Raw genomic sequence first — 21,215 nt, 5'->3', positions numbered from 1 at the left:
GCGTCATAATTCTTCAGAACAGTTCTATTTTTTAAGATTGGGTTTATCATTGGGAAATATTTTATTATAAGGGCGTGGAGCCTTCACAGCACCAGACAGGTGTTTCAAAATCCTGAATTTCAATATCTACGTTCACTTTCTCAGGGATTCACAAAGGCCTATCACAACAAGGTTCAAGCCTGACTTATCATGAAAATACATGACCACAGACATATTATTGAATTAAAAAGTTCTTACCTCTTTATTGCAAATGATTCTCCTGGCCTGTGGTGCTTTTTGCTGCAGCCTATACACTACAAACCAAATAAAAGTTTATTGTAAAAAATCACTTGAAACATACTTGATTGTCACGTCACTTCAAAACAACTTCCTCTGAAATACATGAACACTACTGAACGTTTCATAATACTTACGGTACGATTTCCAGACTGGTTGTTCAAGTGTGTCATAACAACGACCTTCTTCCGCTGCTTCTGCAAGTTTTTTTTTTTTGTAAAAAAGAAAAAACGCACATGAATAAAATATTGATAAGTGAGTACACTCGCTGTCGTTGATTACAAAATGACAGGAAGTAGGCTGACTCGAACACTCGCCGAGCAAGGCCGTGAAGCAAGGTTATATTTTGTTTGCATAATAGTTGAACAGACGTCCGCCTCGAGAAAGGATTACTTTTTCGAGACCAAAAGATGAAAGCTGCTTATATGTGTACAATTTCACCGAGAAGATCAATGACAACATTTTCGTTCTCGCGCCAAGAGTGCTTATGCGAGCTCTGTGTCCAAGTTTTCGCATTCACACGTGCGTGTTTACAAACATACACTTACCTTCTGTCATTTTGTTTAACCAACTGCTCAATCGTTGTTCAGGAAGCTTTCAGACTGAAGCGTTAAATATCCTTTGGATTCGCTACGAGTTGCGGTTCGCTCACATGCAAGTCAACATGTTCGGATCACGCCGTCACACTTCACCCACATACCTACAGTCCAACAAGGAAAAACAGAAGAGACGTCATGGAACAAAAGGAAGGAAGCTCAGGAAGATTTTCTACACCATGTAAGGCTTACCAGAAAAAATGGAGAGGCGTTATCAGAGCTTTACGATCAACATTTTACCAGCTGATTCCTCATTTCCGAAGAGCTTTTGTTCGCCTTGCCCATATATGAGCCGCCTGTTTTTCCGAAAGCTGGTCAGCGGGATCAGTTCGTACGGAATTATGGGAATAAATTTTACTCGAAAATACAAAACTGAATGCAAGGCTGGCACTACGGCAAAGGGCAGATTTATTAGTGGCCAATATGTCGACTATAGTAAGTCTTCCTCAGGGCCAGAGCTATACTGAAGGAAAATATAGTAACGGCTCCTTAAATTAAAGTTTGAAAAAATACATGGAAAAAAATGATTGGCTAATACATGACATGACCGACAGCGTACTTGTAAATATGAGATAACAAAAATATAAAAGTGTATAATCAAAGGTTCAGCGTTCGTTTTTCCTGTTAATGTCTTCTGGAGATAACGTTTTCCCTTTATAAATTAGAAAAGACTCGCATGCCTTCCGGCGGGAGGCATTGATGGTGGGTTGTAGTTCGAGAGGGATGAGTCGCATGTTCGCAGAAGAGTGGCCTGGTAAGTTGAAGTGTGTAGGGACTGCTGCTGTAGAGTTGGCGTGATGTGGGTTGTTTGTCGCTTGTCTGTGTTCTGTAAAAACGTTATCTCCAGCAGTATGCAGGATGTTTGTCCCATGAACCTAGTTTAATGGCCTTAGCTCCCACGAGTCTCCTGTAGCTCAGTGGTAGAGCATCCGAACTAGTAATCGGAAGGTCTTAGGTTCGACTCCTGATAGGAGCACTCGGATTTTTTTTCGAGTATGCCTGTGTCATTTACTGATTAAATACATTATTCTCATGTCTGTTCCATGTTACTTAATTTAAAAACTTGCCTGACCAACATTAACACTTACGGTTTCTATTCAAGTGAGCCCATTTATAAAACCTTCGGAGAATAGCTCATGAACAAAAGCATGCAGTTTGTTTAGCATCGTTTCCTTTAAAGGGAAACAAGGGTCTAGAAAAATTTTACCTAAGACGAAACCTCATGCAATGTACTAACAGAGAATAGCATTGATTTGCACTGTTACCAATATCTTACTCGATAAATCTGGGACAGAAAATTGACATTTTTGTCTCGCGAGCAGCCATTTTTGTTTGTGAAACGGAAACGAGGTTATGACGTCACGTTAGACAAGGATTGAAAGATGGCGGGGATAGATATAAACAGTGATATAGAAAGTGACAGCGATTCAGTTCTTGAGATAAATATCACTTCAGATGGTGCTATACGCCCGTTTATGTTTGAGCCACAACACGGCTCTTCTTCAGAAGAAGAACTGGACATGAGCATCACAGAAAATCAACCCGAAACAGAGGAAACCGAAATAGAACGGACCATTCGATCGCGCCTTGGCCATCGGGAGTGGTGTATATGCAGCAATTGCCAGGTTATGTCCACAGAAATCGAAAGTATTTGCTGCCAGGAGATGGATGTTTTGGGTGACCGATTGGACCTCGAAGGTAGGAAATGAACCTTTCCAATAACAGAGACATCGGACTACTTTGCATTCTCCGCGCACCTGCCATACGGAGCTTGAGCCCGCAGTACGAGCGGCAGTCAAAACTGGTTATCCTACGTCATCAGCAAGTGACACTTCACTGTGGACTAAATGACAATACTATCGAATCTGTTGTTTATCACCGCACTAGTCGCTCTAGAGTTCTCGAAAATGGCCTATTTCTCCAACCTAAAGCAAACGGGAAACCACTAGATACCTTTCCCCAGCATTCTGGAACTTTCCACACAGCCACTTAGCTTCACTTAGTGAATAACACCTCACAGCGTTAAAAAGAAGGAGAGCGAAAAACCTTGACAACCGCGGCCGTCCGACGCGGGCATTGCTTTTAAATGAGGTACTCCTTAAACAGTTTGCGCTATTCTATGCGTTTAAATATAAAATATAGCACTAAATAAATTAATAAATATGTATACATGTATACAGAATAAAATTATTCACACGACTGTATACGCGTGATTTTTATTAAATTTAGCTTGCGGCTTTATGATGTATCCGCGAAAAAGTTTCAATTTCTATTTTTCATTTGGTTGTAATGGTTGATAGCAGTCATTACTCACTTTTTTCGAATCACCGCCCCGAGCTTGTTGTGAGTTATCAGCGAGTAAGCCGTCAGTATCTTTTTTAGATGAGAATCTGAGTCTCACAACAGACATTTCCAGGCCAGATTTGGGAACTAGTACTGGAACTGAGTTCGCGCAACATGTACCTCTAATATTTGCTAAAATATTATAAATATCTACCTCTTGCTCTGAGTTTCAAGTTCAGATTCAAAAATCCAACCAAGAAGAACAAGGTAGTGAACTGGCCCGCAGGTAGCGAGTGCTAATCTAGGCGGGCCAGACTTTCAAATCACTCTATTTCTAGTTAGTAGTTAATTAGTAGCTAGTTGTTAAAATTTCACCTACCGGTATTTACATTTAGGCATTTCACCTATAAATTTAGACGTGATTCCTGTTCTTGTTATTCAGATTTATGAGATAATCCAAACCCTGATTCAAAACAGTAATAAGTTTAAGCCCCAAATTCGCATTATTTCCCTTACTATTAACACTTTACACACCTGTCAGACAAGTAGACTTCATAAAACTGCAGATTGTTCAAAAATCAAGAATAATAAATTTAAAAATTCTAAATCCCATCAATTATTCTATGTTCCTCTTGACCCAGAGTTTTTGAACGGTTTTTGTTGTTCCTCATTATTAAAGCAAACACTAAAGAAAACCATATTATGTTAACTGATATTAGAATAAGTGTTCAGCAATAATTATTGTTATCAATCTTACATGTCCAGACAACTCTTGGCACTTCATTATTTTTTATCATGTTTGAAACTCAATGCACAAGGAACAACCCAAACTATAATTGTGGATGTGACGAGCTAATGCCAAATTTCTGACAATGGCTACATTATGATACCCAATAATAATAATAATAATAATAATAATAATAATAATAATAATAATAATAATAATAATAATAATAATAATAATAATAATAATAATAATAATAATAATAATAATAATAATAATAATAATAATAATAATCTTTTGTTAGGAAGCTTCCGGTCACTTAACATGGTTTTCAGAAAGGTCCTTGATGGAACTTTGCAAGGATATATTCTTCAGAACTTATCCACAAAAGCTACTTAGAAACAGCTATGACAGCTAACACATTCATCTCATAGCCAGTATTCCCATCAACCTCATTATCGGCCTCCCAACTGATTGTAGCTTTCTCCACATGCTCCTGTTTACCATCCCTCATTCAATAAATATACTGTAGATGTTATCAATCACATGGGATCTATTTTTGTTTGGCTATTTACTGTGTTGCATCTACTGTTTCGAGTCTCTTGAAATTGCCAAAGTCATTCTTCTCTTATTTAGTTTTGCTTATTTTTATTGAATTGCCGCAGAAGCCAACAAAATATAAGAAAAAAACAACAACGACAACGTACAAAAGAAGAAGGGGTATGGCAGGGGGAAGTAACAGGGCTTGGTCCAAATTGACAACTGCTCCATATAACTAAGAAAGAGAAAAAACACCCTGAAAACAAAGTCAACAAGAACCAAGAAAAAATAACAATAATAAAAAAATTAATAGGTTATTCAGGGAATTTTTTCATTATTCAATCGGTTAATAAAAATTTAATTTTCACAGGCGTGCATTTCCTTCTAATATTTTGTCTGGCTTTTTACTTTTGCTATTTCTTTGTTACCCTATCTAAAACTCGCCCTACATGGTACCTTCCACCTCTTGCTCATGGCATTCACTAACTTGATAAAAATGACTGATGTTTGGCATCCGTAAATTCTTACTCTAGCTCAAATGTGGGTGGGGGGGGGGGGGTCTATTTCCCCCCTTTCAATCTCATGTTTGGGGTTCCACCAATTGCAAACGTTTTATTTTAAATGCAATGGGATACCAAGAGCACTTGCTAAGTTCTGTTTTCTCCACATAGTTTTAAACTGCGCAAAAATATTCCTGTATTAGTGAGCACTACCCAAGGGAAACCCTAGTATCTCGGTGCCTACTATTGTTTGCGCAGTAACAATAGTAGGCACCGTCCTTAAAGACATTTAACATTTGACACTCTCCCACCCACGCATCCTGTCTAAGGGGTGATGGATATGGCTGGCAATACATTTACCAATGTTATTCAATTTATATAATTTCTTTATTTATAACAATTTAATGGCACAAATCGGTAAATAAAAAGTAAAAAATATCTAAAATAGCCATAAGAATAATCTGTAAAATTTTAGGGTAAAAGCACCTCATACTGAGACAGATCACCAATTACCAAAACAAAAAAAATGTAGGGACAATAGATGACAATAAAACTAGCCATAAAGTTAGTAAGTTAATTAATGATATTATTTAAATTATAATGAAATCACATATGTTGGTCGGTGAGCGAAGAGTCCAGTCCACAGTTGATCGATATAGCCTTCTTTTTCCGTTCCGAACTATTGCTGGGCTGCGTTTCAACATTTTACAGACACTGACAATAGCCGCACACTTCAAGTGACTTTTTGAGCTTTAAAATACAAGTGGTGCAGGAGGATTCACTGAGGATTGCAAGCAGAGGACGTGGAAAACTCTCAGAGATTTATACTCGTTGTTACCTGGCAGAGAAACAGGTCGGAAATTTGTATCCCTAAACACTGCAATCCCCACCTTACGAGATTAGTCTCTCCGAAATGTAAGAACAATTTGAAAAGCATATTTCACAACCAGAATGTAAACAAAAGCTGTCCATAAATTGTACGACGAGTCCAGTCGGCCAAAGCGTCGGAGTCTTCACTGTGAACCTCACGCGGCGAAGATCACTATATACTGGTCATTCAACCGAAAACAAAACGACGCAGTAAATCGAACAATACTTATAGTCGCCATGCTACGTCGTGAACTTGGTAAAATCAAAAGGACGAAACAGAACACAACACTTCAGGCCATGCTAAATATTTTTCTTGCGCTTTCAATAAGCACTTCATGTAATTTCTCTTGCTTGACACAACCAATCACAGAGCGCAGATATCAATGACGTATGAAAACTCAGTTTTGACCCGTTGCTGAAATCTGATTGGTTGATTTAAATTTCAGACGCGCGGACCGTATGGCAGGCAGGCGAATTACAAGAATTAGAATCCAATTACTAGTGGTGGAATAATTGTTTCCATTATTTCCAGGAACACCGCATAGATGTATAACAGAGCACCAGTCCTTTAGACCTGTCTGTTTGCTTGTTGATGTTTTAAGGACGGCTCTTGTCGGCCTTCATCAAGTGCGCAGTGATCCACTAGAACATCCCCCACGAAATGCGTAAGTGTTTACAAAAATAGTTTTCGTGTTCAGTAAACGTCAAATGTGATGTTCGTAAATAATTTTCTATTTAACTACACCATTGCTCTTTTCGGCTTTATAGATATGCCTCACTCGATTTTGTGAACGGTATATATTTCCTTGGAGAGGGTGGCTATGCACAGATTATAATATTTTAAACACAGTCTGGACTTTGCCACCGGAAATCGTATGTTTTGCTGGCCGAATGTTTATCTGTTGTACTTTGTTGCATTTATTGATACTGACGAAACCTGGCCTTGTTTAGTAAGTTTGATGGACGCAATACTCTTTGTCCCGCTAAGAAATACCCAATTAGTACATTGCCAGACTAAATATTTACAATCACGAGAAATTAACATCATAAGAGCCATAAACTTTGCGACCCTACCACCCCGGGCGTCAGAGGTCAATTACTCTGCGGGAAAAAATATAATGAAGAAGCATAATTCCAACCATGCGATGGTTTTATTTATACTGGTACATGCGAGTTATTGGGGTTGAAAGATATATACTTCTGATTCTTCAAGGCTTATACTCTTTTAGGAATATCAATTTGTAATTTTATTATTACTATTTACAGGAGCATAAGGTTGGCCGCATACAGACAGTTCACGTGGTGGACATACAACAGACTTGGAAAGGGGAATAGACGCGTGATTCCTTCTTGTGTTGTCTCGGCAATCCGCAATGAATACCCAGAAGAAAGTGGCAACTATACAGGCTTTAAGGATGCCGAGGGCAACGAATCGTGGCCGGGATAATAAAAGAAAATCACTAAACATTGTCTTAGTATTGTGTGTCTTTCTTAAAGAAATAAACGAAAAAGCCTAAGCACGAACCGGAAGAGACCTTATGAAATTAATACATAAGATATCTTTTATCGTCTAGAGTTCATAAAAAGGCCGTTAATTTTGTATCGTAAGAGCTGCTCCCTGTAAATGGTTTTACAAATCACTGTTTATAAGCAACCGCTACGTTGGTCCCGGGGAAATCAAAACGTGAAACAAATTTTCCTAATTTGAAAGCCGAGCTGATGTCCTTTGACACGAAGACTTAAATTGTTTTCCCAAATCTTGATGCGTGGTGTGCTTGCAGCTCCTCTTTGGGTGGACGGGGTACCGGAGCGATATTCTTCGGTAGGTCAGGCACTGCAACTGGCTCTGGTTCTTCACCTGTGGCCCTTGACTCCAACACAGCAGAAAGCATTTCAGCCACGTGTGGCTTGGTCTTCTTTTCAAAGACGGGCTTGACCACCCAGTCTTTCATCCCCTTTGGAAACACGTACCGATATTGTTTATCCCCACTTGATGACGCTGCTTGCTTCCGACCTGCGCCTGAATTGTGGTCCAAAGCAGCCAGTTGCGACCGTGCTACCATTGCCTTGAAACCAAAATGCTGCCTCTCCGGAAGGTACTTGTTGTAGAGAGAGTGGTGAACTTCAAGGGCTCCCGTGTGAATGAACTTGGAAAGAAGCTGCAAGTCGTTTAGTAGCCTCTTATCCAGTACAACCTGCTTCAATGCTTCATGTGCTGGGGAACCCTCTTTCAGCCACTTCGTTTTGCGGCGGGCAGTTGAAGGAATGGGATCATGTGGACAACGATTGTAGATGACTGCTGAGTCCCATTCATGCTTGTCAACCACATGATGCAAGATGCTGGTCCACTTCTCTTTCAGTAGCTGAGGGTTTCCTTCACGAGTCATAGATGACCACCAAAGGTGATTTGTGATCGATTTAATCCAAGGTGCAAGGTCCTTGCATTCCTTTTTCTTCGCCTTTGCTGCCAGCTTAGACTTAATGTTTTTACAAAGGTGCCAAACATCAACCTGGTGCTCTACACCTCGATCTTTGTACTCCTGTTTCATAAGAGCTTTGATTCCAATATGGCGATCGGTACCCACAACATTTACTGGAATTCCGCTGTTTAATGCGCGGTCAAAAATCCTCGTTTCTCCATTGCCTGGGAACTTGTTGTTTGCTTCACATGGGAAACCTCGAAATCGACATTTTTTTTAGTTTCTTCGTCCATCAGTGTATAGGTCCCATATTTTGCACTGTATCCTGGTGAATCGCACCGCCCATCACCCAGGAGAGTTACTGACTCTCTGTCCAAAAGATCAGTGAGGACTGAAGCCTTTTCTTGCTGCCAAGGCTCATTTATAACGGGAAATAGGTGCTTGTTTTGATACTGGAGATGGTCCGACTCACCGGGAAATGCAAGATTGACGATCGAGGCCATCTCTGATGCGCGAGAAAACGTATTTCCTGTGAATAAAATAGCGCCTGAAAGCAAGAGGTTGCCCGCGGCCGCTCTTTTAACTTGAGGCCGTGAATTCCACTCGTGTGTGTGTGAATTCTTACACAAAGTTGTTACTTTCAAGGCAGAACCCCTTTTAACTAGGCCTTTCTCCAACACACCTTCTCCGCAGATAGCACAAAGCTTGAATAATTTAAGGAGTTCATCCTCAAATACAATGTATTTGGGAACTGAACACATGTTTTCGTACTTGCCCATTGAATCTACTGGATTTTCGGCATCACTTTCAATGCTGTCGTCCAGTTCTTCGAAGCTCACTTGGAAAGAGCTGTCGTTGCCGTCATCATCAACAGACGACAGTGTAATGTCGGTGATATCATCGTCGAGGTTGAAAAACGGAGGTAGTGGGCTGGACGGCGATTTCTTTGGTGTTGAGGTAAGTGGTTGGGTGGTAAGAGGAAACGGTATAGGTTGCGGGTTCCACGGTGGTACACAACAATACGTGTGGTCCTTAAGAAGTAAAGCATCTCCCGTATCAGCAGCAAGCCATTGAGTTCCACAAGAAATAAATTCCTTCCCGTCATGGTCATGTTGAACTGTATTTACATTTTCAGCTAGCACTGTATGGGATATTGAAGACGACGTCAGGGTTGCGTTACCAGTGGATAATGGGGATGTGGGTGTTGTGTCTTCATCGAGAATTATTGGTTCTGGTAATTCTGCAACGGTTGGCACCACTGAAGTGGTGTCTTCTCCTTCTTCAAGTAGCGAGCTAATCATCTACAGAGACATAAATTCAAAGTAAAATATATCATTCTCATTTCCGGTGTCATACAGGTTGCCCAGAGAATAGCTCAGTATATTTCCAACTCACCTCTCGTTTACTTTGACGGTTTGCTCGATCAATACTTGTTTGTCGGACCTTTTTCTCCGCTGGAGCGTGGCAAAATACGGAAGGGATAGCTTCATCCTTCAATGGTGGTTTCCTTTTTCTCCCCTTTCTTCCAAGAAGCTCTGCCTGTATAAAGGTAAGAAACAAGCGCGGAATTAAATTTAATGTTACATATCCTGGAAAACGTAGGAAAAAAATCGCTTAATAGTTCTTCCTTGTAAGAAATCAAAAAGGGCTGATGTAGAAAATTACTTTCTCAATATTCCGACAAAATACCAGCCATATGTTTTCTTTCGTGACCAAATCTTGCCACCTATGGTCACATGAAATTCGCGCATAATACTATACGATGGAATTAATTTTAGAGCAGGTCTTCCCATATCCAAACAATACACTTTAATATATACTGTAATAAAGTGAAAAAGATGGGAGCCGAATTACTGTAGTAAGCATATCTTTTAGAAAGGCGCTAAACACAATACGTACCTTAAGATCTCGCGTGAAGTCATCTGGGGTGAAATGGTCGGAACAGACAAAGCAGTTCTCGGGCTTCGGTAATTTATCCTCGCGCTTTATTTTAGCGAGCCACAGTTTTCTAAGTCCTTCATCGTCAGGTAGCTTGTAGAAGGATACCGTTTTGGTGTTTTTATAGGTGTTGTTACAGCCAACAGCAAGACAATGAACCATGTTTTTTCTTCCTTAGAGAAATCCTTATTCGCCAATGTGACTTTCCACAAAGGTCAGACAGATTACGAAACATGTCTTGTCTAATGCTACGTCATAGCCTCGCTGTCGTTTTCAACTTCCAAGATGGCGGCCGTATGCTCTCTAACGCGGCAATTATGCGCGATTTCAAAGACCTCTAGCAAAAATTCAGGAAGGCGCTTAACCAAACGAAAACCAGTTTTCAAATCCTGGGAACATGGACTTTCATTTAAGGTGAAATTTTTCTAGACCCTTGTTTCCCTTTAAGGTCATGGTCCGTATGTACCCCAAATAAGAACCTCTAAGGACGATACAGGGTCTAATTTTTGGCGATGACGCTTACACTGAGAAGGAAAAAGATGCCAGGGAAGGAGAGTAACGGCGCATTGTATCAGGCGGAGATGCTCCTTAAAGATCTCGAGAGCTTGTCCATTAGAAGTTATCCCTGTATACAGTTACTGTGGTGGCCGACGACGAGACGGAAGAAGAAGTTATTGCCGCTAGCGTCCAGGGCTCGGTTGTTCGAAAGCCGATTAACGGTAGGCTCGATTAAAAGTTAATCGAGGTTTTCACCTCGCTCGATAAAAGTGTTTTTAAAAGCTGATAATAAACCAAAGGTAAAGAAAAGTCTAAGTCAAAACTGATGAGCAAAAGGCTTTTGAAAAAATACTTGTTGATAAGTAATTAAACTCGAATCAAACTTCACATTAACCCAGGATTAGCTTAATCGGGCTTTGAACAACTGGGCCCTGGTGTACTGGAATAAAACGAGAGCTTTATTTGCATCGAGTAAAAATAAACCTAAGAAAAAGCTAAAGGAAAGAGAAACATGATTAGAAGAAAAGAAAAGGTATTTTTTGATTATTTATCCATGTTATGCTTTACCACTGAAAATGACGTGCGAAAGCATCGAGAAAGCATACTTATATTTTATACTACAGGGCCGGGTTGTTCGAAAGCCGATTTTAACGCTAATCTAGGATTAAAAGTTAATCAAGGTTTTCATCTCGCTCTTTAAAAGTGGTTTTAACCCTTATCGGACTGACTTTAAGATCCGGTTACAATCCCTCAGACGGACTTTATTTACAATAGTGCTCTTGTACGAAACAGTGGCACCTTTCACCAGCGACGAAATCTTAACTTTTCTTCAAACCCCAACAAGCTATATATCAAATTAAAGGTTAATAAATTGCCTTACCGATTATAGTGATAAAAACGAATTTTGCTGAAAAACTGCTTTCAAAATCCAACTGTGGAATAATATTTGTGTAAATAATTGACAAAAATTATAGAAAAACATAAAATAATCAAACGAATTCCTTCCAAAAATTATCTACACAACTCTAAAATGGCAACCAGAGTTGATCACCAGTTCCATCAGCTTAATAAAACAATTATTGGCCAGCTACGCAGGCTATTCAACAGGCAATAATCGTGGCAAGAAAAGCTTTCATCTCGCCTAATGTCACGCCACGCAATTCTAAAGCGCGAGTGCTGTGGCAAGCGATCTCTTCGCTGTAAAGATGCGATCGTTTCCCTGGCATATTTATTAGTTTGGTTTGCTACCTCATCTACAAGGTTATCGGGGAAAAGGAGATGAAAGTAGTCACAAAATGAAGGATTATCTGGAAGCTGCACGTTCAGTCATCGATCAGCTGTGAAGTCAAACCTTCGCGGGACACGTGCTGTCGTCTTCGCTTTCTTCGTCGCTTTCTTCTTCGCTATCGCTCTCTTGCTCACTCCTGTCATCTTCCTCTCCGCTGCTTACAGAATCACTCGTGTCTTGATCTTCATCGCTATCCTCTCCGCCAACAACTTCAACTATATTTCCTTCAATTCGTCTACAAACAGAATCCTTGCCGCCATCTTTGTTTATTTTGTTGGCAGGCAAAATATATTTTTATGCTAATTAATTCTATTATTGAATTCGGGTCTTCGGAACTCTGTCGGGTACGTTATTTATGTTCCTTGGTTGGGCCCAGAACAATAACCGACAAAGGTCCGAGTTTTGCCGAGCTTAGCCGTCAGCGAAACAATAGTATTCGGAAACCCGGAATATTCCGGGATCCGTCCACGCGGACGTACACGCGCATCCGGAATATTCCGGGACCCGCACGACAAGGGTTAAAGCTTAATTTCAAGCTAAAAGTAAAGAAAAGTCTAAGTCAAATCTGAGTGACAAAAATCTTTTGGAAGAATCTTCACCGATTAGTAATTAAACTCGAATAAAAGTTCACATTAATCCAGGATTAGCTTAATCGGGCTTTGAACAACTGGGCCCTGGGTGATAACCTACAACCTCGTTCCCAGGGTCCAGAGGGACCCTGGGAACGAGCTTGGATGAAAATAGCCTTATGAGCAGGTGAACCGAAAGAGACATTTTAAGCAAATTATTACAATGATGCCTCGTGTGTTCCCAGATCATTTTCTCACCCTTTAAAGACATATCTGTTTGTATGATTTAGATGACAATTCATGTTTGCAGAAAGCATTAAGGAACGAAACTCTGTTCCCCAAATTTACTGGCTGTTGTTGGTTCTCCTGGTTTTACTAAAATGCTAGCTGACCTTTTAATAAACATATTTTCTCCTTCGAAAACGAAAGGAATTAGTTTTCTGGTGTACTGAAACGAAATTTTAAGCTGACACTTTTCCAAAAAAACTGCAGATTTTCTTTACAACTAAATCCGAATTTGGCCTTTCTAACGGATTACCACCAAAATAAACCATTGGGTGTCCTGTTGTGGTGGTACCAGTAAGGTACTACGTTAGCTATTTTTGGAAACACATTGAAAAGGCAAAAGGCTATCGCATCATCATAAAACGGAAACTACAGCAGATACAGAAGCAAGTAGACCACCTCGTGTATTCGTGATGAGCAATACTTTTTTAATTGATCATTCTGGCCAGTGCGGGCCTTTCACCTTCCCTGCTCGTGTTTTCGTTGTCCTTGTATCGAATTTGTACTAATAAGAAAATTTTATAGATCAATTTTGTTGAAGGTTATGTGGAAAGTAATCCATGATCTGCCATGATGGAAATGGATTGTAGCTTGAAAATTATGGAGCAACATTTTCAACCTAAAACTCTTTGTCATTTCTAAAACTGACTTGTAGTCAGTCCTCTTGATGTGTTTATGACCACTAATGAAAAATAAGTACGCTGATAGTAACACTGGGTCTCACCATCCTTTTCATGAATTATTTATATTCTTTCCTTCTTTTCTTTCTAAGAAGCCCTCAGTACATTTTTAGAGAACACTTAAGTGATGCGAACTCTTTGTAAGTATTGTAAGTAGTGTTTAGTATTGTAAATATTGTATTATGTGTCTAAGGTTAATAAAAATCGTAAAAACAACAACAATAACAGCAACAACAACAAAACCTTAGGACAGGATATTAATTAATCCTCACTCGGCTCCATGGAAGTCGAGTCGTGTTAAGATTTAACAGGTGAGTTTCTTAAAAACACGTTGGCGTCACTGTGAGCCAACTAACTTCTGTGATGCTAATTTCTGTCACTTTTACCCAAACTCAAAGTTTCCTCGTATATTGGGAAATTAGCAAATCATTCAATCCGTAAGAACGTTGTTTATTGGTATCTCGGTTTACATTGTAATCCACCTTACGGTAAAAGATGGCGTCTGTACACAGCTGTACATAGTCAAAAGGCACATAGAAAGCCTTTTTTTTGCAAAATTCGTCTGTGTACTAACAACATTTTATTTGCTAGGTTTTTGAACTTTTCTGTAAGTTTTTAGGGTTTTCGTACGCTACGAATTATGGGTAAAGTACTTGTCGCCATCTTCTCCCGTACAGCGGATTTTCGCGCCATACGACCATACGTTAATGTCCTTCAAGTGAAACTGTTTGACTCCTACGCATAATTCGTGTCAATTTTCTTAATTTCGCACTAGTTTGTCTTCAATGCAATTTACGTTAGTCCAATTTGCTTTTATCTTGAATTCACGACTCTCGTGAACAAAGACCACAAGCTCGACCCCTGAGGTTGCGTTCCTTTTGGTCAGCACCAAGGAAGGACGCGTGGACACGCGCGCGGTCTCTAGGAACGAGATTGGGCGATCCACGTTAATTGAAATTCCTGCTCGCTTAACTCAACTCGCAACGATGGTTTTCAACAGTTAAGGAGTCTCTTGACTCCTTGGCGATAATTTGAACTAAAGATGAAACAAATAAGTGGGTTGATGGCGCAATTTGCATCGGCCATGAGCAATGCAATATACCAATACGATGAAATACCAGAGGGTAAACGTCCGTCCCATTCAAAGAACTTTAGCAAGATTAAAATACTTGCAGGAATCCAGCAAACCGCAAACCCTGTCACGATAGCAATGGCCAGCTTTAGCACGTTTCTGTTTCTCTTCGCGCGCTTTTCCACAACGTCGGCCGATTGCTCGCTTGGAAATTTCTGTGACTTGAGTTTGAAAACGATGATGGTGTAGAGTATAGTTATCAAGACTAAAGGAATGTAAAATAGTACCACATATCGTCCAAGAAAGTAATTTGCCTCGGATGAGGAGCCTCCAAAGGCTTCTTTCCATCGCCGCTTGCACGCCAATTTTTCTTGGTATTCGACAAGTCTGAAGGCGAACAAATAGGGCGAATTGATAGCCATGGCAACGACCCATGTGACGAGAACGAAGAAGAAGCAGAGCTTTGAACTGATGAGTGGGGACCGCAGTGGAAACACTACAGCTCCAAATCGATCCACCGCCATAAGAATCAGGCTCTGAACAGAAACGAAACTGGAGATAACAGGCAAAAAGTAGCTCAGTTTACACAAGGCCTCGCCAGCAGAACCACTGATTGGCCACGAGTCCACGTATAACTTTGTTGTCAACCGAGGTAACAATACTATTGAAAACAGCAAGTCGGACACAGCCATGTTAACGATAAAGTAATTTACCGGTTTCCTCATGGCTTTCGTTTTATAAACAATGAATGCGATGCTGGAATTCCCAACGAGCGAAATCACCAGCAACAGACAGAAAGCTGCTGTTTTACCGATTATTTCTGCTGTTGGTTTTAGCGGAGTGGAGAGGCTTGATCCATTCATCGTTGCGTTCATTCTGTCCACCATTTTCTGCAATAGCTGTCTACTTGTAAATCACGTAGTGTCTCAACATAGCGGAAGTTTAATTAGCAATAAGGTGGCGCCAGGTTGACGACTTTTCAGATCTGTTCAGCTGTGTTGCTATAACAAAAAACCAAAAGGGACAAAATGAAATCAAAATTCGAGATAATTATGCGAGAAACTTAAATTGTATTAAATCTGAGGGGACCAAAATCAAAAACTTGTCTCGCTCTCTTATGGGTTCATGGAAAAAGGGAGACTTGCTAACCGTTGAAAAGTGATAGATTGAAGTTTGGTTGTTTTCAAATTCCCCGCTTTCGCTCCGTAAATTATAAATCATGTGTCTGTCCGCTTATTGACAATGAAATTTTGCCAATGAGCGCCCGAGAAATTCTGCAGTGCATGATTGTAAAAAGTCTGTTTGACAACAGCTTGTCCCTGCAGGCAGCCTCTTGTTATTTGAAAACTGAACGTTCACCGTCTTAAAACTTCTTAATGCAGGAAGAATTTTCCTTCTTCCTCTTTCTATATATAAACTAGAACTTTTCCGATCGGCACTGATAGCTAACCCTTTTTAACTGTATTTATACAGTTAAGTGATGCGAACTCTTTGTAATTATCTTAAGTAGTGCTAAGTGTTGTAAATATTGTATATTATGTGTCTAAGGTTTTCGATTTACATTGTAATCAACCTTACGGTTAAAGATGGCGGCTATACACAGCTGTACACAGCCAATAGGCACATAGAAAGCCTTGTTTTTTGCGAAATTCGTCCTTGTATTAACAACATCGTGTATGCTAGGTTTGAACTTTTTGAACTTTTCTGTTCGTTTTGGTGGGCATTTGTAGGCTTTTCGTAGGCTAAGAATTATGGGTTAAGTCAGGGGCGTAGCGACCATATACGCACGTACGCACGTGTGTACCTCGAAAATCTAAAAAAGAATATTTTATTTATTGATTTGACTTATTTATTTATTTCTTTACTTACAGATTTTTTGGCAAAAAGCGACTTATACACATGCAAGAGTTTTCTCTTATTATTGCTGCTATTTTACGAAAAGAAAACTGTGTGAATATTGCACTATTTATTTTAATACGAGAGTTCAAAACCCAGTCATCACAACGGTGATGGTTGAGACACCTGTGTCAACCTGCGCTGCCGAACGCAGTTTTAGCGGCATGAAGAGACTGACAACCCCTCTTCGAAGCACTACGAGTGAGGAGAGGCTGTTCTCTTTGGCAATACTCCACATACACAAGGACAATCTAGTTTCCGAATTTTCCCTTCGTAAAGGGAGACGTCTCGACCTTTTCCTGTAGCCACATTTACAGTTTATAATACACAAGCCCAATGTACACTTAAATCAGTAGTACCAAAGGTTGACAAATAAACAACAAAGTTACTGAATAGTTAGCGTTTTTTCATGCTTTGATTTATGAAACTTCTCCCTGGAAAAAAAATGGGAAATGGCATTTCAGAGGCATAGGAGAGCATGACCCCACATCCCCCCTAGAGGCTCGCACCTACGCGGCGCTCGTTTCGCTACGCCCACCTGTTCGTACCTAGACAGAAAAAACCACGCTACGCCCCTGAAAGTAGCAGTCGCTATCTTTTTTTCGCGACACACCACAATACGTTAATGTCCTTCAAGTAGAAGCTGTTTGACTCCTACGCATACTTCGCGTCAATTTTCTTAATTTCCCACTAGTTTGTCTTCGATGCAATTTACGTTAATCCAATTTGCTTTTATCTTGAATCCTTGAACAAGAACGGGCGTTAATTTTCTACAATAAGGCGGGAATAACTCGTGAACAAAGAGCACAATCTTGTTCCCAGAGGCTGCGTTCCTTTTGGTCAGCACCAAGAAAGGACGTGTGGACATCGCTGACCTAAAACGCGCGCGGGCTCTAGGGAAGAGATTTGGCGATCTACGTTAATTGAAATTCCTGATCATGCGCGCTCAACTCAACTCGCAACAATGTCAGTTTTCAACAGTTAAGGAGTCTCTTGACTCCTTGGCGATAATTTGAACTAAAGATGAAACAAATAAGTGGGTTGATGGCGCAATTTGCATCGGCTATGAACAATGCAATATACCAATACGATGAAATACCAGAGGGTAAACGTCCGTCCCACTCAAAGAACTTTAGCAAGATTAAAATACTAGCAGGAATCCAGCAAACCGCAAACCCTGTCACGATAGCAATGGCCAGCTTTAGCACTTTTTTGTTTCTCTTCGCGCGCGTTTCCACAACGTCGGCCGATTGCTCGCTTGGAAATTTCTGTGACTTGAGTTTGAAAACGATGATGGTGTAGAGTATAGTTATCAAGACTAAAGGAATGTAAAATAGTACCACATATCGTCCAAGAAAGTAATTTGCCTCGGATGAGGAGCCTCCAAAGGCTTCTTTCCATCGCCGCTTGCACGCCAATTTTTCTTGGTATTCGACAAGTCTGAAGGCGAACAAATAGGGCGAATTGATAGCCATGGCAACGACCCATGTGACGAGAACGAGGAAAAAGCAGAGCTTTGAACCGATGAGTGGGGACCGCAGTGGAAACACTACAGCTCCAAATCGATCCACCGCCATAAGAATCAGGCTCTGAACAGAAACGAAACTGGAGATAGTAGGCAAAGAGTAGCTCAGTTTACACAAGGCCTCGCCAGCAGAACCACTGATTGGCCACGAGTCCACGTATAACTTTGTTGTCAACCGAGGTAACAATACTATTGAAAACAGCAAGTCGGACACAGCCATGTTAACGATAAAGTAATTTATCGGTTTTCTCATGGCTTGCGTTTTATAAACAATGAATGCGATGCTGGAATTCCCAACGAGCGAAATCACCAGCAACAGGCAGAAAGCCGCTGTTTTACCGATTATTTCTGCTGTTGGTTTTAGCGGAGCGGAGAGGCTTGATCCATTCATCGTTGCGTTCATTCTGTCCACCATTTTCTGCAATAGCTGTCTACTTGTAAATCACGTAGTGTCTCAACATAGCGGAAGTTTAATTAGCAATAAGGTGGCGCCAGGTTGACGACTTTTCAGATCTGTTCAGCTGTGTTGCTATAACAAAAAGCCAGAAGGGACAAAATGAAACCAAAATTTGAGATAAAAATGCAAGAAACTTAAATTGTATTAAATCTGAGGGGACCAAAATCAAAAACTTGTCTCGCTCTCTTATGGGTTAATGGGAAAAAGGGAGACTTTCTATCGGTTGAAAAGTGATAGATGACGTTTGGTTGTTTTCAAATTCCCCGTTCTCGTTCCGTAGATTATAAATCCATGTGTCTGTCCGCTTATTGACAATAAAAATTTGCCAATGAGTGCGCGAGAATATCTACAGTGATTGTAAAAAGTCTGTTTGACAACAGCTGGTCCCTGCAGGAAGCTGATTTGAAAACGGCTGACCTTCACCATATTTTAAGACGGTGAAGGTTAAAATGCAGGAGGAATTTTACTTCTTCCTCTTTCTTATAAACTAGAGCTTTTCCGATCACTGATAGCTAAAACCTTTTAACTGTATTTATACTTGAAAAGAAGATTTTTCAATGTAATCTAACAATTTTTATTAATAATTCGTAAGGTTTCAGCTTAAAGGGGCTAAGGATCGAGCCGCCAGGGTCCGTTTGTATAAAGCATCTTAAAAGAAAAGTGGTAGCAGCTGAGGGAGTTTTCCGCCTGCAGTCCATCCTTGTCTTCAGAAGGCCGGATTCTCTCGGGCTCCCTTTGTGTTCTCCATTCTCAGTAAACTAGCTTCAGCCGAGTTATTCAATATAACGCTCGTAAAAATACTTCGAAACACTCAGTCTATTTCAGTCTAAAGATGCTTCAGACACAACCCGACACCGACACGGGTTCGAAAGTTAAGATGGGATTCTCAGTTAACTTTTTGAAGTTCGAACCTTCAGTCTCCAGATTTGAACGACTGCTTAAGTTTGCACTTATCTTAACTTTCGAACCCGTGTCGGTGTCGGGTTGTTTAAAGCATCTTAAGAGAATTGGAGATTTTTCTCGGCAACCTTTCTCTGTACTAGGCTTCCGTCTTTTAGCGAAGTTTATGGCTATGCGGAAAAGCAGATCTAAGAAACATAACCTGATCAGAAGAAAATTGGAGGTAACGACGCATTTTCAGAGTCGAGATCTAGATCATCATTAGGTAACAGACTAATTCTTAAACGCTTTAGAAGTCTAACAATGTATGAGACTTTTTTTTAACCGATCGATGCTTAATTATGTGTTTATCCCCAATTTCCTTTTGGATTTCAATAGCCCTTGCTAAGAGTTGCTTTTCCTGCATAGCCTCAGGCATAGCCTGATAAACAATGCAAGAAACCTTTGTACTGAGTGGGCACTGTCCTAGCCTCCCATGCAGTCGTTTTTTTAATTGGAGGGTCGTATATTCAGTTGTTTTTCGTGTGCAGAGGAAGAAAACTGCTCGGACGAAAATATGAATGGGAATGTTGAATACTCAGGTTGCTGTACTGACATCACAGCCCAAATATCCCCACTCAACCGTCTTGCGCGCGGGTATTGTACCCACCCGGAAGTGAAATTTGACGCTTTTATACGTCTCAAACACGAGGAAGAATTTTTTTTCCGATTTTCATACGACGGAATAACATTAACATTTCATCAAGGAAATTAAAAAATATACATATTCTGTCACATACGCCTTAAGCTATTACAAGATGCTGTAGGCCTTATTACGTAATCCGTTCCAATTTATTTCAAATTTCGTCGTTATTGCAACTTGAAATGCCGCAGAACATCTGGTATTATGATCTTTAACTTGGGTACTATCGAAGAAAAAGTCTTCATTCTAATAGGGACCGCTTGTTTTGTTCTGAGAAGATTATATTGTGACGACGGTATTTCAACTTCACTTAGGGCATTACCATGATATATATACCAGCAGTTCGGAAAAGGGAATAGACAGATTAAGAATCGTGTTTATGGCAAACGTGAGATTCGCGTTTATGTTTTCATGAAATAATAAGCACATACTGCTGAGAATAGTTCAACACAATTCTGGCCTTTCATGCTGACGCAAAACAACTCAATTTTACTGAGAAACTGAAAACAGCGAGCGGCAAATTAAGGATAAACATGGTCACGTGGTCATTTCTGCCTTTTGCCGTAAACGCAATTCTCTTCATCATTTAGTTTTGTTTCCCACTGGTATATACAGTTTCTAAAATTCACACCTTATACGGTGGTAAAGGGAGCTAAAACGGCAGCCATTGGTGATCATGTGCTGTATGTTTGACAGGGGCAAAAGAATGCAAGTGGGCTAGTTCATTCAGTTTTACTCAAAAGACTTCTAAAACGACTTCAATGCATCGCCATACTTTATTCAGCAAAAAACGTGTCCTTTCCTAGTCTGATTGGACTTGAAGAAAAAGAAAATAACATTTAAAACTGTGATTTCTACGAAGGTATGATAGTGTACGGGCAGTGTGTGCTTGAAAGCCATATATTTCTTTGCAAAACCATAACACAATTCAATGACCGTGAATTCCCGGGCATGGTAAACCTGTCCCAGGCGTTTAGGTAGTGGAGAGCGGCGCGAAAAACGACAAGGGACTTTGGGAGGAATTCACCTGGGAGAAGGCACCTTCTCTCCTTAGTCTCTCCACCCAATTATCATTCGCTCGCTCGCATAGCAATTTTCGTCGTTCCGCTCCCCACTTAGTCCCCATCGTAGCCGCTCGGGCCGATGTCACGCAGGGGAGCGTTGCGTGACATCGGCCCGAGCGGCTGCGAAGGAGACACTCCCCACTAGATGATAT

The 21,215-nt window shown here is 40.4% G+C and overlaps 4 protein-coding genes and 1 pseudogene across 4 annotated transcripts in view; 1 reads left to right on the top strand and 4 right to left on the bottom strand.

Annotated features, from left to right (window-relative positions):
* LOC146471345 (N-chimaerin-like) overlaps window positions 1–1,190 on the bottom strand; it is a 23,187-nt gene extending 21,997 nt beyond the window's left edge. Inside the window, exons 1-4 of the mRNA XM_085120987.1 lie at window positions 1,065–1,190; window positions 825–976; window positions 414–473; window positions 238–293 (exon numbers count right to left, since the gene is read on the bottom strand). Of these exons, the coding sequence (XP_084977113.1) occupies window positions 238–293; window positions 414–473; window positions 825–834 (126 nt within the window). The 5' untranslated portion in view covers window positions 835–976; window positions 1,065–1,190. The remainder of the gene's footprint in view (window positions 1–237; window positions 294–413; window positions 474–824; window positions 977–1,064) is intronic.
* An 862-nt stretch (window positions 1,191–2,052) lies between these two features.
* On the top strand, window positions 2,053–7,503 carry LOC146471344 (P2X purinoceptor 7-like). The gene is made up of 3 exons (XM_085121102.1): window positions 2,053–2,570; window positions 6,322–6,454; window positions 7,056–7,503. Exons 1-3 carry the CDS (start codon window positions 2,255–2,257, stop codon window positions 7,234–7,236), a joined length of 630 nt encoding a protein of 209 aa, XP_084977228.1. The 5' UTR covers window positions 2,053–2,254; the 3' UTR covers window positions 7,237–7,503.
* A 20-nt stretch (window positions 7,504–7,523) lies between these two features.
* Window positions 7,524–10,591, bottom strand: LOC146471343 (uncharacterized; annotated as a pseudogene).
* A 2,983-nt stretch (window positions 10,592–13,574) lies between these two features.
* Window positions 13,575–15,414, bottom strand: LOC146471342 (substance-P receptor-like). The gene has a single exon (XM_085121101.1). It carries the CDS (start codon window positions 15,412–15,414, stop codon window positions 14,461–14,463), a length of 954 nt encoding a protein of 317 aa, XP_084977227.1. The 3' UTR covers window positions 13,575–14,460.
* A 920-nt stretch (window positions 15,415–16,334) lies between these two features.
* LOC146471341 (substance-P receptor-like) lies at window positions 16,335–19,017 on the bottom strand. The gene has a single exon (XM_085121099.1). The coding sequence runs from the start codon at window positions 18,373–18,375 to the stop codon at window positions 17,410–17,412; it is 966 nt and encodes a 321-aa protein (XP_084977225.1). The 5' UTR covers window positions 18,376–19,017; the 3' UTR covers window positions 16,335–17,409.
* Between the last annotated feature and the right edge of the window lie 2,198 nt (window positions 19,018–21,215).

The sequence above is a fragment of the Pavona decussata genome, unplaced genomic scaffold (assembly GCF_977016875.1).
Source record: "Pavona decussata unplaced genomic scaffold, jaPavDecu1.1 SCAFFOLD_105, whole genome shotgun sequence".
Classification (NCBI taxonomy): Eukaryota; Metazoa; Cnidaria; class Anthozoa; order Scleractinia; family Agariciidae; genus Pavona; species Pavona decussata.
Note: the sequence above shows the minus strand (reverse complement) of the source record. Positions and strands in the feature narration are given on the sequence as shown.